Below are 18076 nucleotides of genomic sequence, written 5' to 3' on the forward strand. Positions count from 1 at the left end.
TTTTTTTAGTCAGAAAAAGCAAAGTAAAAATTATCATATTTGAATGCATATCCTGTTTACAGCTGTTATCATTTATTTTCATCTGAAAGTGGTCATTAAGAGGACGTGTTTTCATATTCAGATTAGAACCTGATATTTCCATGTGGCTGTGAAATGAAATGAAATACTATCGAAGAATCTAGCTTTACAGTGTTAAAGAGCTATAGCAGCAGATCTCAGCCAATACATAGCTCATTAAAATTGGAAATTCACTTCTGATAACATAGTTTCAATAACATACAGCATTTTCAGTGTAATAATATACTTTTCTGTAGTGTACATTTTAGTGTAATATATGTACTTGAAATAGTATAATATATTTTCTATATTTTCTAATAACATCAGATGTTATTGTATACATTATATGCTATGTTTTATAAAAACATAATGCAAAATTATACACTGATCAGGCAGAATTTTATGACCACCTACTTAATATTGTGTTGGTCTCACTTTAGCTACCAAAACAGCCCTGACCTATAATGCACTGTCTGTCTATTCTGAATCCTTTCAATCAGAACCAGCATTAACTTCTTCAGCAATTTGAGCAACAGTAGCTCGTCTGTTGGATCGGATCACATGGGCCAGCCTTTGCTCCCCTTGTGCATCAGTGAGCATTGGACACCTATGACCATGTCGCCAGTTCACCACTGTTCCTTTCTTGGACCACTTTTGATAGATACTGACCACTGCAGACCAGGAACACCCCATAAGAGCTGCAGTTTTGAAGATGCTCTGATATAATTTGCCCCTTGTCAAACTCAAATCCTTACGCTTGCCCATTTTTCCTGCTTCTAACACCAACTTTAAGGATAAAATATTCACTTGCTGCTTAATATATCCCACCCACTAACAGGAGCTATGATGAGGAGATAAGCAGTGTTATTCACTTCACCTGGCATTGATCATAATGCTATGCCTGATCTGTGTATGTTACTGCATGTTCAAGAACTTTAACATTTTTTATTTTGCTCCTGGTCCCTCAAAATTACCTGTAAATGTGGAGCCCAATTTTGGGTGTCCTTGGGGTTGGTCAGAGATGGGAAGTACCTCTCTGGTGAGGGCAGCTATCTCATATTATAAATTTGTTTCCAATCAGTTATGTAACATATATTACAGAAGTTGATTTAAATATAACCATTGTGTTCCCATGTACCCAGTGTTCCTATAACCAGTGTTCTCAAGATATTCCACAACAATGTCGGTTAGGGGAAAAGCCCCTCATGAGAGAGCTCAGGGAAAGAAGATACAAGACAAGGTGTGCTGTCTGTCTTGTCTGAGAAAACTGTGAGGTGTAAATACCAAAATTTGATCAGAACAGCTGAATGATCCACTTGTGTATGTTTGCCTTTCATTCATAATCCTGAGTCTAGGCAAGGCAAGGCACACTGGGCATGAGGTGTGAACAAGCATGAAGTTCATTTTAGATTTCTCTTTTGCAAACCATAAGACTAGATTTCAATTTCAACAATTTGTAAACAAATTGTGTTAATGCTTTGGCTAAATAACATTAAGAAATCAGTATTTGGTAGAATAACCCCGATTTGCATGTGTTTTAGTCTAGTGTTTTAACCTGTCTTGAGGAAGTGAGAAGATGGGCGATTACGCACAGTTACATGTAATCGATATAGACTCATCTTGGAAATTTAATTGAAAGCTTCTTATATGTTAGGCTATTGTAGTATCGTGTCAAACCTCCTGTTATTATGCTAAAGATTATTTTAATGAATTAGACAAGTATATCATTATCCCATCAATAGCATCACAGCATAACATTAATGTTGAATTAGAAACAGTGAATTGGCTCATGTGTTCAGTTTCATCATGATGAAATGTATACCTTTAAAGCAATGTAAGTTGCTCTGTGTTTACTAGATAGAATATTTAAAGGTTGTTTCTTAACTCTATATTAACACATGCAAAGGTCAGTCAGATACAGGGTCAGGGGTAGCAGGGTCAGAGATGGACACGCACTGATCAGGACATGGCCAAGTGCATGCTGGTGATATAATGAAGCATAGATTTCCTGTGCAATGTTTTTGAGATGACTGTTAATAAAAGCTAGATTTGCAGCTTTATATGAGTATATGAAAGTCTGCTGTATTACACTTTATGACATTTTATCTCTTTTCCTGGCGTTTTCAGTAGACAGACTTCCTGTGGAAAAAGAAGAATAAACACTGTTTCTGAAAACCAGGAAAGAGCAAAAGCTCGAGTCAAAAGAGTCTAAAGTCAGAGTCTGAATGTTCAGGGCAGCCATTACAGTAGTGTTCTTGTTGATAAAAGATGTACTTGTTTGATTTGTAAAATACATTTTTTTGCATAATGTTTTGAATGTATTTGACTCTGCACTTCTGTTTCTGCCCATTGCAATAGTTTTATTGCTGCAGTTTTTATAATTCTGTGTTGAGGTGTGTTACTGCTATAGTTCTGTCTGTCCTAACAGCAGTGGCTGTTGCTGTTTTATTTTAAGGACTGCAGTTAAACCAGCTGCTCTTTCCAAAACCACAATTAATATATTACTTGTAGATTAAATTTAGGGGCGCAGCTTTTAGACACTTGGCGCTCATACAAAGCGTCTGTGAGCTCTTACACAACCAGAGCAACTTAACTTTCAAAATGTTATATACAAATATTGAAATTAATAAAGTAATGAAACTAACATACAACTATTCACAGTATTAATTTGTATGCAGGCTAAATGTTTTTTTTTTATAATCTTTTAGTAAAAATGTAATGAAATTAAATAAAAATGAAACTTAATGGAAAAAAACAGATTTTAATGTTAAATTGTGTGTACTGCTTAATAGGTCCTTCTATACTATACGTTATTGAGTATGACATTTATCAACAAAGAAAAACAAGTTACTATTGCAGTTGTGCAGTGGAATAATTTATTCTATGTTCTACAGTGTTACAGAAAAATAATCATCTCTGTTACAGTAAGAACTGTATGTTCAAATGGAGGCCATATCACACAACTGAATAAATAAAAATTACTGCCATGTATTAAATCCTTAAACCCCTTTTCACTTCAGAAAGGCATCTTACATTCCACTAATAAAAAAATGCAGGAAACATGTATGTGTATGTTAAAGGAAAAAATAAAAAAGAAATTGTGGGGAAAAAATTATTTGCAGTTTCTCAAAACCTAAAACGTACCAGATATTTATCACTAGAGACATAATAAAATCAATAAATGTTCAGAAGCCCTTCTTTGACAGACTCCTACCATAACCTTTTTTCTACTTTTTTTTCAAGGAATACTTTTAAAAATATTAAATTTTAAAAATTAAAACCTTCTACAAATCTAATAAATCCCTGCTTATTCAGCTCCTCTCCTTTAAGAAAGAATTTATTTTCACCTCACAAATGTAATCATCTTTAAAAATATTTTACTTTTTCCTCATAAAATTTTAAACATTCATATCTCTTTTAAAGTGCTGTACACACATTTTTTCTTTTCTACCCAAAAGCTCAATTTTGTTTGTTGTTTTTTTGTTTGTTTGTTTGTTTGTTTTTAATTAATATTTTCTGTGTTGGATAGTTTTCATATAACATGGATGCTGGATTAGAGGTTTGGTCATTTTCACTCACATTTAAAAAAGTGCACCACTTCTCCCACCCTGATGCATCAGCCAATAAACCGCATCTGTTTCAAAACAACAAACATACATAAATGAAATAAACAACTGATTGCAATACCAAAAGGATTATAAGGAACACAGTAAGATACCGTATTATAACCATTCAAATGTCAAAACAGCAGCCTAATGGTTATGTTAAGATCATGAGAGTAATAACTGAGTACTGAGTTCTACTTATTTACAAAGACATTAAATACAAATTTCCAGAGCTTTATTACTGAAAAGAGTGTGTCTGCTTCTTGGAACACAACATATCTAATCTAGGAATTATTTTGGACTTATTGACACGCATGTCTTGTGATAGCTGTCTGCGAGATCTGTATTTTGTTTTGATTGTAGCTGGAGCAGAAAATCCACTCTCACATATAGGTATGTGGGAGAAAAGGGTATTAAAACTTTGAGTGCATCATCTCCTAAGGTGGGGTATTCCTTGGCAACAAACACCCAGCATTGTCCAAGATTCTTTGACTCTCTGAAAAGAAGTTGAAGGCTCCTGTCTGAAGCTATGTTTATCAGCTCCTCCTCTGCTCTTCCTGTTAGGACAGAGCACTCTCTTGTCTCTCTACTGAAGGAATGCTTATCCAATCCCATTCTGTCATACCTACAGATGATTGATTTGATAGAGGTAAACTTACTATTACAATGAAGTAAACTAATGCTTAACATGTATAATAATAATAATAATAATAATAATAATAATAATAATAATAATAATAATAATAGAACAAAAAATATATCTTACCTTCAACATTGGGAAAATACTCGTGGAATTTCTGAATGAACCTGCTGAGGTGAGTATGTACAGTGTATGTACAGCGTTCACTGTAATTTCACTCAGGATCTCCACAATTTCAGCTTGTTGGTGACATTGCATGCTTTATACAGTTCATTTATATGAGTGAATATGTCCAACAGATAGGCAAGCTTTGTGCACCATTCACCATCTGACAATTTTACAGCAAGAGGAGAATCAACATTTGTTAAAAACTCTGATGGTGCTGACTGGTGCTGATGATCTGAGCCCATTTCTGTGCATAGCGATGTGAGAAGTCGGGAGGAGAGTGTCCCAGCCTTGACAGCATTTACTATTTTGATGGCAGTCTGTAAAATGTTGTTTAACTTCACGTTGTAAAAAAGGGCTCCACGTTGTAAAAAAACAGCGGGTGAAAGTAGCTTACTGGGGAAACCTCCTTTACTAGAGCAAGAACACCGCTTTTCTTGCCTGTCATTGCTGCACTTCATTCATGCAGAGGCCTACGCACTTTTCCCACTGTATCCATTCAAGCAGTCATTAATATCAGAACCTATCTTTCGTTCTTTCAGTCCTTCGCAAAATAAGAAATCCTCAACGATGTCAGTGGAGTCAGTGTAGAGCAAATGCAACACTACTCCGGATTTGTGCACTTGTTTGTTTGCTTTTATCAGAAGACATTTCATCAATACGTCGTTGTACTCTGTTATCAGAAAGTGGAACTTTGGAGATCTTCCCTGCAGCTTCTTTACCCAGCATTTCCTCAACACTGTCTATGCAGGCCAGCGGCAGAAGCTCCTCTCCTATGGAAATGAGGCTTGCAGTGCTTTTTCTGGGATGCTGGCTGTGCATTTGTTCATTCTTTTTTTTTTCTGTAGAAGATACTCATCTTTTTTTTTAGAAGAAAACACGACCGGTCTTTGTTGCCATATGCAAAATGTTTTGTTGTGAGGTGCAATTTAATATTTGAGGGTTTCATCTTAGCACTTAAAACCAAGATCAATGTAGGGCTGATCATATTATTTCTGTGTGGCTCCTTTTTAAATTTTGTTGTTTTGACTTGATCTAAAGACTTCTCACTGGTCCATAATGCCTTAAGTTTTCCAAAAACTCTACGCGGTCATTGAATGCTGCAGTACTGTATTGTACGTTACTGACGCAGACACGTGACACTTCAACACAAATGAATCAGACGATTTATTCAGAGTCATTCAATGAATGCTATGTTGATTCAGACTTCTGATTCTTTTGTGTGTGTGTGTGTTAATTTAAATAATTCCTTTGAAAAAAGAATAGTCTCTTATCAGGCTCATTATTGGACTGGTTTTGTTTCATTCACCGTACTTTAGCTGCAGCCAAGTGACTTTATGAGACCCAGCTTTTCCCACATTTTGAAAACCCCTGGACTACAGTATGAAACATGATAATTATTTCCTTACCCTTGTTATGAAGGAAAGTTCTCGAATGATGGTTCAGCCTGGTAATCAGTTCCAGCAACACATAATACACTTTTTCTTCTGTATACAAATTCAATTATACTTTACCATAACAAAAAGTAGTGCCACCTTGTGGTATCATTCGGCATTATTGGGTTCTGAAAGGCTACGTTTCCACTGGCAGGTTTAGAGAGAAGGTGAGTGGGTGTTTTTAATTAATTCCTATTAAGCTGTAAAGCTGGCTTTTTGTCAGCCAAGTTATTTGTATTGTAATTTCATATGGTTATCTGTCTGATATACAGACCCTTCGTAGTATTTTTTCCTGAGAAACACTACAGGAACTCCACTTCCCATAACACATTGTTGCAGCTTACAAACATGGAAACATGAACTACAATGAACCCAGCACAACATTCTACCAACATCTTCACAGTCACCTGAATTATAATCATGCAAACCTGTTCCCCTTCATAACCACACCTTCATAAACAGACTTAGGACACTGAGCCAGTTGTGAAGCAATGCTCAGTGTAACCTAACCTGCTATTCTGCCTTGCTGCCTAGTTTTTGAATTTAGGATTTGATTTCTTAATAAAGATCATTCACAGTTCATTCCAATTCTTGCTAATGAGGAAAATTAAAGAAAAAAATGTTCCTCTCTTGTGCTGGTTTAGGCAAAAGAAAATGAATAGGAAATATGGGTCTTGATGTTCACTATTTGTGTTTGTTTACAATATGTACAACACAAGTAATCCCAAATTGAACCAAGAATACATACAATCCAGTCCATAGACCATATATAACCCAGAATCTTTTCTCTGGAATTTCTGAAATCAAAAGCTCTTACTCTGTCGTTCTTTGTTTAATTCTCTGCCCTTCAGTATTAAAGAAAAGCTTTTACTGATTTTCACTGTTAATTTTTTTTTTTAAATCAAGCAAGTAATGAGATCTTGCATCTAATATTTGTCGAGATTCTCTTAATAGGTAAAGCTTAAGAGCTGTGTATGTATGATTGTAAAAGACCAAATTATTTTTTTCTGTCTAGTAGATGGCACTTGTCACTTCCACCCTCTTTCTTGTCTTGGCCAAGTAAATATTATAGTTTATTAGTATACTCCTCCATGTTACCAAAACTAAATGCTGATTTTAATCTGAATCTGTGCATTTAGGTGACATATTGTGACATTAGGATTAGGAGCTCTGTTACCTGTTCTGTCTTGTTCTATTTCAAGGTTTAGACTTTACTACTTGTGTTTAGTAACATAATGCTAATCCAAGTGATTTACTGGATAATAAATATATCTCAAATCAGATTTATACATAAAAAATCAAACTCCACAGCTTCTTTTCTCGCGGTTTATGATCTCAAACCCCGCTCTCTGATTGGTTGTTTTAAGGAGGCGGGACACGGACACTCACTGGAGACTGATATTTAGGAAGCATAATCACGTGACCCACAATTCTCCTACAGCTCTGCAGAGATTCCAGCTCTTTTCGGTGAATCAGATCATTCGGTTCAGGTCACAACTAAGAGCCGATTCTTTCGGCTTTTATTTCTATATATATATATATATATATATATATATATATATATATATATATATATATATATATATATAATATAATATATATAATATAATATATATATATATATATATATATATATATATATATATATATATATAATATATATATATATATATATATATATATATATATATATATATATATATATATATATATATATATATATATATATATATATATATATATATATTTATATATAAATAAAATCTATAAATAAAAAATTTGAAATAAAATCTGAAATAAAATAAAAAAAATTTATTAATAAAAATAAAATAAAATAAAAAATAAAAATAAAATATATATATATATATTTCTAATCTGTTCATCTCCGTTTGGAAACCGAATCGATATTTCCTATTTGTTCAGTTATATCTGAATTTGTTGATCAACATCTTACAAAAAATAAATATCAAATGATTATTCTATGTTTATAAAATCTGTGTAAAAAAAATGAGCCGACTCTTTCACCAACTACACAACATTACGATACACCTGCAGCACAAGTAATAAAGTGGCGAATAAAAATAAAACAATTTGTTAAAAAAAAATTTCATTTGATCATTTCGTTATTTACAGATTTAGACATTAATCACATAAGTAGCCTAATAAATCACCTGTTGCAGGAAGAAAATATCAATAGAGTTATTAATTTAACGCTGTGTGTGTAGTACCTATTTAATATTATTATATTCGCTGATTTATGTAATCACACGATTGGTCCATTCTACACATAATACACTGTGATACAATGAGGGAGATCTTCCCTATGTTAATCTAGTCCACTACGAAGTGAACAGGGAAGTAATATCACACTAGCTAATCGAAAGTGAAAGGGAATCGATTGGAAAACAAACGTCGAGCTAAAATCTCCCTCTTTTACAGAAGAATATAACTACAGCACAGTTAAAGACATCGAGAGGAGTGTAAACACAGACAAGTCTCATTTTTTAAAAAAAGGACAAAATAAAGGTAGGTACTTCAGTAAAAGTATTAAGTGTTATTTTCTGCTAACTCATTAACCATTTTAGCGACGTTAAATGAACAGAATCAGCTGTTTAAGGCCCAGTAAAGTTGAACACGATTATAAACAACTTTACAATATTGTTCAATATTCCCTGCTTATGACTGGTTCCTTACTCACCTTTAAAATACCAGGTTTAACAGCTCATACCTACTCTTATATGTGTGTACCAAATAATTTCTTAATGTAAAAGAGCAGAAGATGGCAGAACCTTCATCACCACAACCAAGAAAAGGCAGAAGGAAAAGCCTGGACAGGCCAGATTATTGTAAGTAACAAAAATCATTCATGAAAATCACTTTTAAATGTGTCCAGTTAAACCAGTCAATTATGCATACAGTGAGTATTTTCACAGTGTTCATAAAAACAGCAGTAATCTGGCATAATGGTGCTTTGTGCAAAAAAATACAATTAAAAAAATTTAAATACAGAGTGCTGTGTGTGTTTCAATACAGAAGAAGTCAGACACAAACTGCTCATCGAAATAAGTATATAACTAAACAGAAACATGCTCCAATGTTTATCCTGAAAACCGAGTTCAGTTAGACAGTGTGTGTGTCTGATGTGTAACTTAATACATTTCCTAAAAATATATATTTTCTTCATAATCTGTGAAATCTAGTTTCTCCTGACTCCAGCAGTCTCCTGTCTGAAGAGCAGCTGCTGTGTTCGATCTGTCTGGATGTGTTCACTGATCCAGTCACCACTCCGTGTGGACACAACTTCTGTAAGAGCTGCCTTACACAGTGCTGGGAGAACAGTCAACACTGTCAATGTCCATTATGTAAAGATAAATTCACCAAGAGGCCTGAACTGAAGATTAATATAACACTGAGAGAGGTTGCAGATCACTTCAAGAAGAAAAGTGGTTCTGACAAACCTGAGGTTCTTTGTGATGCCTGCACTGGAGAGAAGCTGAAGGCCCTGAAATCCTGTCTGAATTGTGGACTGACTTTCTGTAAAACTCATTTAGAGCCACATAATCATGTTTCCAAGCTTAAGAAACACAAACTAATAAACCCTGTGGAGAACCTGGAGAACTACATATGCCAGAAACATGAGAGAGCTCTGGAGCTGTTCTGTAGAGATGACCAGACGTGTGTGTGTCAGTTCTGCACTGAAGGAGACCACAAGAATCACAACACTGTTCCTATAGAGGAGGAGAGCAGAGAGAGGAAGGTGAGGAACACTGATTAATATCAACTTTGAACTTTCTTACAGAAAATGTAATTTAATTTATATTAGATTTTAAGGTTTTGAGTTCAAATTCCAAGACCAATTCCAAAGAAATAATTTTATTAATAATCATTTATTACTAAAAAAATAGTTGTTACAGCACATAAATAGAAAATTATGATAAGTCATTTTTTAACAAAACAGCAGGGCAAATTTAATAAGTGAAATGTCAATTATTTGTCTTCTGCTCTGCCCTCAGATTCAGCTGGTGAAAACACAGACAGATGTGCAACAGATGATTCAGGACCGAATGAAGAAGATAAAAGAGATCAAACACTCAGTAGACCAAAGCAAAGTGTGTACAATATAATTAATATCTGCATAATGTTCTGTTTACTGTATTCTGAAAAATGAACAAACTGCATTAAACATTAGTTCACTATTCAGTGTTATCTGATGGAAGTAAAAATGTGTTCCTCCTTTAGAGAAGCACAGAGAAAGAGAAAGCAGACAGTGTTGAAATCTTCACTGCTCTGATTCACTTCATTGAGAGAAGTCAGGCTGAGCTGCTCGAGGTGATGGAGGAGAAGCAGAAAGCAGCAGAGAGGCAGGCTGAAGGACTCATTAAAGAGCTGGAGCAGGAAATCACTGTGCTAAAGAGGAGAGACACTGAGCTGGAGCAGCTCTCACACACTGAGGAGCATCTCCACCTCCTACAGGTCAGTGTTCCTCTCTCTGCTCACTGGCAATGTAGAACATCACAGAACAACACTCACCATGCTGAGGGATTTCTCCTCTCTCCTGCTCTACTGTAGATTTACTCCTCCATGTGCAGCCCTCCACACACCAAGAACTGGACTGAGATCAGTATTAACACTGATCTGAGTGGGGACACTGTGAGGACAGCTCTGTCTCAGCTTCAGCAGACTCTGAATGAGAAACTCACTAAAACACTCAATGACAAATTAAAGGAAACAGGTGAGAAATTACTTTGTATTTTATATTATAAAATAGAGAAATAAGTTGCAAATAATAGACTGCAATATATGGTTTTTGCTAAATCTAAATAAAAATACCAGTAACTAATCTGAACTAATTTTTGTAATTAGTTTCCACAGAACTGAAGAGGATTCAGCAGTATGCAGGTACAGTGAGGTTTCTGATTTCCTCTCATATTAAAATGTACATATCAGCATTACACCACTGCATCATCAGACTTATTTTCATCTGTAGATCTCTTCAGATTAAAGGAAGCCCTTAAACATTTTTCTACTAATTTTCATACATTTCACTAATAAAATAAGTAAACTTATATTTGGACACAGATTAACTATTTTTAACTGTATGATAAAAGATGGATTTCTTTGCCTATTGATGGTAAATTTAATCTTCATGCTGATCAAAAGGTGAAAGTTTTATATTTATGCATTTTTTTAATCCATGCAGTGTCTTTATCATTTACAAATAAGCTTGAGCGTAAAAGGCATAAATATGTTCTACAAAAATAACATTTTACACTAATATTAAATGACATCCAAGTGTGTTTAATTAAAATAAACTGTATCAATTTAGGAAAACATGTATAAATTCAGGTCTGTAATTTTCACACCTAAACTACAGATGCAGTTTACTGTATAGATCAGGGTTCATCAACCTTAGACACACATGCAGCGTAGTCACTGATACACTGGCAGTAAGCTTCCTCAAGAGATTTTTTTTAACAGTTAAAGCTCTGTCTCTGCTGCATACCACATTTTGAAGAACCATTGGCTGTTACACTGTCATTCATATGTAGTGTGATTGTTCTCCTGCACACATTTCCCACAGAAGATGCAGTGCAGCGGTTACGGTTCGGTAGAATAGACAATGGCAGCTCCACTAGCTAAGAAAGCTGAAGTAAATGTTTAGTCATTTCAGCCTGTCTGGACAGAAGATTTTAGTTTTGTTTTTTAGAAAGGCCGTGCTGTGCATACTTTATATTTTGAAAATGTTGGTTGCTAAACATCGAGTGTTAAGAGTCAAAGCACGAGTTTCAAAGATCAAGCAGAATCTATCAAACATGCCATATCGGTTATCGGAAGCAAACAAACTCCCCCAAAATATTTGCCACACCTAAAAATCATGCGACAAACCCAGCTATAGTGTTGTTCATTGCATTGTTCAACACTGAAAACCATTCACTGACGGTGAATATATTAAAGAAGCATTTTCTCTGTAGCTCAGAATTTCTGTTTGAAGGCTTTTCAAACAAAAAGACATTAAAATCTAGGAAAATAAGATATTCCCATGTCTGCTAGAAGTGTTCAGCAATGTACTGAAGAAATGGCAGAAAATGTTAGCTCGCAGTCAAGAGCTGGGTTTCAAGATGAGAGCATGGACGTGAATGACATACAGCAAACTGTTTTGGACATGTTTGACACATGAAGTGCTTTTGTTGGCAAACTTGCAATAATCTGAAGCGATGTTGCCACTGCTTTCCTCTATTTCAAGCATGTAAGGGTGATTACATACACTAATCAGGCATAACATTATGACCACCTGCCTAGTATTGTGTTGGTCCCCCTTTTGCTGCCAAAACAGTCCTGACTCGTCGAGGCATGGACTACACTAGATCCCTGAAGGTGTGCTGTGGTATCTGGCACCAAGATGTTAGCAGCAGATCCATTAGCTACTCTAAGTTGCGATGTTGGGGCTCCAAGGGCCACACCTCGCAACTTACAGGACTTAAAGGATATTTTTGATAGATACTAACCACTGCAGACCAGAAACACCCCACAAAAGCTGTAGTTTTGGAGATGCTCTGATCCAGTCATCTAGCCATCACAATTTGACCCTTGCACAAATCCTTACGCTTGGCAATTTGTCCTGCTTGTAACACATCAACTTTGAGGACAAAATGTTCACTTGCTGCCTAATATCTCACCCACTAACAGGTGCCATGATGAGGAGATAGTCAGTGTTATTCACCTCACTTGTCACTGCTCATAATGTTATGCCTGATCGGTGTATAACCCCCAGATAATGGAGGTCAGTAAAGACAAGCAGGGCCAGGGATCACACTGACTAGAATGCATCTGTTTATTTATATAGTACACGTAGGTTTACATTAGTAATCGTAATGCTAATGGCTAGTCTCACAACGCCAGTTTTTAGAGCATTTACAAGAAGTTGGTTTATGCGCATGTAGCCTTATGGAACTATTACATTAGTTTCCATTACCATTGAACTGTACATCAGTGTAAGCAACCTTCTGCAGATAAATATTTGAAGTGCATTTCCAGTTTTTATCAGCAAATGCCACTGAAGTAAATCATACTGAAGTTTAAATCATAAACTTAAATCTATAAGCACAAATTGTAGTAGTTGTGAAAAAAGAATAAAGAAAACACATGGCAGATCTTTTTAACTTGGTAGCGTTAGGAATAAAGCTACGATGCTGCCAAAGTAAAAGCGCTGAATGAATCTATCCTGCTGCATGAAGATGCAGGACAAGTGTGCTGTAGACATTTCTTATTAGTGCAGCTGATGTTTCCTAGTAAAATACTCTTTAATATTTCCCATTGCACATGCATATGAATGCCATAAAAATACTATTATTTAATCACATAAAGTCCAATACAATTTCAGGTCTCTGTTATTAAAATCACCATCAATATCAAAGATGTTCCCGTTTTTATGAAAAGAGTCTTTTTCTGTCTTACTGAAGTCATCAGTGTATGTGAAAGGGGACTCATTAGAAACAATTTGCTATAAATAATAAAATCCATGAGAATGAACAAAATCTGACAATAATAACTGATAAGTCTAGTCAGCAAACCTGTTGTGTTAAATCAAGTAACTCAACTCAATAATTAGCATGCTGCTTATGTGAATTTAAAATGATTTACTGCAAAATATGACAATTTCCATCAAAATATTGACATTTATTAAAACGTTCACACAAAAATAACTTATTCAGCTGCTTTGTTTTATGGTAATAAATCTGATCTACAGTAATTACTAGCAGAATGTAGTAAACAGTACCTTTCCTAAATAGGCTTACAATGAAATAATCTAAACTTTTGTGATAAGTAGTGTTGTTCTCTTCATTAATAGATATGTATAATTCATAGACTTCCTAAAATTCATGCATTCTAACATGATTGTTATTGTGGAGGGTCAGGGCTTTCATGACATAATTAACACATTTCACACACTAACACTCCCTCCAGGATATTTTTTATGTTGGAACATTTTTATTTGTAAAATAAATAAATAAAAATATGAATAAAAAAAGTACACTTAAATAAAAGGTTAAAACATTTATGGTACAAGTTATATTATTCTTTATTGGAGAGTTCACAGCCAGAAAATAATCAATAGAACAATCGAAAAAATCATCGTTAGAGTAATCGATTAATAGAAGAAATAATTTACAGATGAATCATTAGTTGCAGCTTTAGTTTGCATATTTCTGATGTGGATGTTTTCATGATGATGGCAGCATTCTTATATAGTCCTGTATTTGTTTTTGATATTCTTCAGAATCCCTTTTTGATCCTATACAGTGAGATATTTATGCAAATCTGGTTTATTGATTTTAAATGAGATTAATCAGTAGCAAAGGCAAAATTCGAACTATTCTAATAAAATAGTTTAAGATCATGGTGTAAAAATGAGTAAACAGCAATAAATGTGTTAGTAGAAAACATAATATAAAATTGTAATGAACAGGAATTCACCAGCGGATGAGTCTAATCAATCATCACACAGGTGACCACAGGATAAGTGACAATTAAGAGGTATTTAAGAAAGAATATTCACTCCCATATAATGCTGACAAAATGACACCGAATGCTCAGATGGTTTATTTTTTATTTCTGACTCTCATTTCAGTTGTTTCTGAAGGAGGCCATAAAATTATTAAATTTATTTGAGCTTGTTGTAGGGTGTAATCATTTTTGCACCTCATGTGAATTAATTTTTTTACTTTTCTTATCCTAAAGATGTTAGGTGACCATGCTTTTATGCTAATAAAAATAAATGTTTAAAAAAACTGTTTTGAAAAATGCAGTAAATTGGTCTAATATTCACTGAGAAATGGATAATCTTCATTTTCAAAGGGGGTGTACTCATTCATGCTGAGCATTGCATGTGGCTGGAATAATATTCTAGGTTTGTTGAAAATGATTTTTTGTGGTGTCATAATTAAACTTAATGTTGATATGATGCACTTATTAACAAGAACATTTCAAACTGCATTTCATGTCAAAAAGGATCAAGTTTGTCCGCAAATGCTTTTCTCTAATGTTCTGTGACTCTTTGTAATTCCTGAAAAACAAAAATTACTAACACAAATATATCACTAAGAATGAAAACATTTTATTTTTCTCATCTTTGACTGACTCCTACCATAAACTGTACAAGATTTTTAAGCAATATTTTCAAAAATATTTCATTAGTATTCTACAAATCCTCTTATAAATCCTAATGAATATGTTTCACTGGATGATTTAATATTTTTACCTGCATACTCATATCACACACTGTGTGTTTCTCTTAGTGGATGTGACTCTGGATCCTGATACAGCTCATCCCAAACTCATCCTGTCTGCTGATGGAAAACAAGTGACACATGGAGAGACACGAGAGAATCTCCCTGATACACCACAGAGGTTTAATCAGTGTGTCTGTGTTTTGGGAAAGCAGAGTTTCTCCTCAGGGAGATGTTATTATGAGGTGCAGGTCAGAGGGAAAACTGCATGGACTGTTGGAGTGGCCAAAGAGTCCATTAACAGGAAGGGGAAGATTACACTGAATCCTCAGAATGGATTCTGGACGGTGTTTCTGAGGAATGAGAATCAGTATGCAGCTAATGCTGGTCCCCATGTCCCCCTCACACTGAGAGAGAAGGTGGAGGTGGTGGGGGTGTTTGTGGATTATGAGGAGGGTCTGGTCTCCTTTTATGATGTGAAGTCCAGATCTCATATCTACTCTTACACTGGTCAGTCTTTCACTGAGAAACTCTATCCATACTTCAGTCCTTATTCAAATGAAGGAGGTAAAAATTCAGCACCACTGATCATCTCTCCTGTATTTAACACTGAATGAATTTCACCTCACAAATTTTATCATCTATTAAACACTGAGAATAATGAAATATTTTCATTTTTCTGGTTCCTTTTAGAAATATATATTTCTTTTTATAGTGCTGTATGGATTATTTTAATACAGTCTTTTGAGGGGACAGGGTAGTGTAGTCAGTTTTTTTTATTACAAAAAAATATTTTTTATTACAATTTTATTTATTATTACAAATCAAAATGTTAATAGAATTGTATGAGTATGAGCTTTACAGCAGAATTTAATCAGTAAAAATGTTTGAACTGTACAAGAACTGTTTTCTGACTGCTGTGAAAAATCCTCCTGAGGAGATTAAACTGACTAGAGCAAGAAACAGAATTAACCAACTGGAAATATACATTTTATTTTTATTTCTATTTTAAAAAAGCCAGCTAGCTATTCTTTTATAAAAAATTTAATATTACTGTGGTTTTATTTACTACATTCTCCACACTGAAATGAAAATTAAAATGTCATTATGTGATAAACGGGTAAATTCTGAGTGGGACAGTAAATCACTGTAACCTTTAATCTGTTTGTAATGAAGTGATATCGTGTTCAGTGAGACATTATTAAAGCAAACTTTCTCTTTGAGAAAACCTTATTTCTACATGTATGAAGTCTGAATGTTTCTACTCTTTTTGTTAGGATTTTTTTTTTATTTTGTCCGCAGTTGCCATGGTGATTAAACCCCTAGTGCAGCATGAAATGTCAGAGTCGGTGTTCCAGTGATTCTTGTGTGTGCTCAGTGTGTGTTAGTTTTATTATTTTGTGTTTATTAGGGTAAAGTGAATTTCAGGTTGCATGTAAAATAATTATTAGCTAAATCCATGCTTTAAAGTACAGAATGTTTTGTTGCAGAGTCCAGACACAGTAAGTAGGTAGTGTGTGTTATTATTTTAGTTTCCTCATCTCAGCTACACTCTAGACTTTACGCTGAGAATAAGTGAACCTAGAAAAGTGGTTTTCTGTAATATGTTGTAGCTTCATTACATTTATATCCTACTGTTATGGTACTGATGTATCTGCTTCACAGTTTCATTCAGCAAGTTTCATCTCTAATGCCAACTGTAGCTATGTTTGTTTTTATGTTTTTTCTGATTTTTGAAGGATTTAAACATCTCTTTTGTTCAAAATCACCATTTTTGTCTAAAATACACTATATTGCCAAAAGTATTCACTCACCTGCCTTGACTCGCATATGAACTTAAGTGACATCCCATTCCTAATCCATAGGGTTCAGTATGACGTCAGTCCACCCTTTGCAGCTATAACAGCTTCAACTCTTCTGGGAAGGCTGTCCACAAGGTTTAGGAGTGTGTTTATGGGAGACTGAGAGCCAGGCCTTCTCGTCCAACATCAGTGTGTGACCTCACAAATGCGCTTCTGGAAGAATGGTCAAAAATTCCCATAAACACACTCCTAAACCTTGTGGACAGCCTTCCCAGAAGAGTTGAAGCTGTTATAGCTGCAAAGGATGGACCAACATCATATTGAACCCTATGGATTAGGAATGGGATGTCACTTAAGTTCATATGCAAGTCAAGGCAGGTGAGCGAATACTTTTGGCAATATAGTGTATATGCATGACACACGGTATACATTCAGATCTCATTGAGTTAAATGACGTTAATCCACCTGTCATGGGATCTGCTTAACAGGAAGTCAGTTATTTTGGGATGTTTGAAAAACACACCCAATGGAATTTGATATACTCCTCCTAGGGGATTTGTATGATTTTGACCAAACAGGGTCCAATATGATCTGAAGACATTGAGGATCTAAAATTGTGAAGGGATTTTTGATATTTCAAACAGTTCAGCTGTGAGGAGCCCTTAAACTTATGGCGAATAAAAGGAAAACCTCAACTTTATGTTAAGAGAAGAAAGCTGATCACACGGACATGACTACTGTGAGTCTCAGTTATAACGCCAGGTGAAATGGAATGTTGTAGTTAGGAGACCTGGAGCTGGAGCAGAGCTCAGGGATTGTTTGATGTTAAAAGAAAGAGTTTGTCATTTCTTTAGTCCATTCCACAGTATCCGGCATGTCTCGGAGACAGCACTGGCACTACACTTTGCCATGGTGTGAACAATCTGGCATGTACTGATGGCAAAAATTAATTAGTCCCAGAAAACTGAGGAAACCCTTCTGTGTTTTGGGCAGATGGGCCTCTATTATGACTCTCAGGTGATCAGATGAGAGTTTGCACTGTTGTAGGGAGATGAGAAACCCCAGATAGTGCACCAGAGGATTACAGAATTACAGAAAGAGCGATGCCTTAAAACCACACTGGGCCAGGTGTGAAGAGAACAGT

The 18076-nt window shown here is 34.9% G+C and overlaps 1 protein-coding gene across 1 annotated transcript; it reads left to right on the forward strand.

Annotated features, from left to right (window-relative positions):
* Positions 1-8164: 8164 nt before the first annotated feature.
* LOC131355843 (E3 ubiquitin-protein ligase TRIM39-like) lies at positions 8165-16586 on the forward strand. The gene is made up of 8 exons (XM_058394373.1): positions 8165-8429; positions 8675-8749; positions 9104-9660; positions 9917-10012; positions 10143-10376; positions 10473-10635; positions 10767-10802; positions 15200-16586. Exons 2-8 carry the CDS (start codon positions 8683-8685, stop codon positions 15745-15747), a joined length of 1701 nt encoding a protein of 566 aa, XP_058250356.1. The 5' UTR covers positions 8165-8429; positions 8675-8682; the 3' UTR covers positions 15748-16586.
* The last annotated feature ends 1490 nt before the right edge of the window (positions 16587-18076 follow it).

Source organism: Hemibagrus wyckioides, linkage group LG07, assembly GCF_019097595.1.
Source record: "Hemibagrus wyckioides isolate EC202008001 linkage group LG07, SWU_Hwy_1.0, whole genome shotgun sequence".
Lineage (NCBI taxonomy): Eukaryota > Metazoa > Chordata > Actinopteri > Siluriformes > Bagridae > Hemibagrus > Hemibagrus wyckioides.

Excerpts from the sequence above, each read along its gene's own strand:
- LOC131355843 (XM_058394373.1), top strand. The coding sequence starts at position 8,683 with ATGGCAGAACCTTCATCACCACAACCAAGAAAAGGCAGAAGGAAAAGC. Across the intron at positions 8,750-9,103 it reads CCTGGACAGGCCAGATTATT|TTTCTCCTGACTCCAGCAGT; the intron begins GTAAGTAACAAA and ends TGTGAAATCTAG. Across the intron at positions 10,013-10,142 it reads ACTCAGTAGACCAAAGCAAA|AGAAGCACAGAGAAAGAGAA; the intron begins GTGTGTACAATA and ends TTCCTCCTTTAG.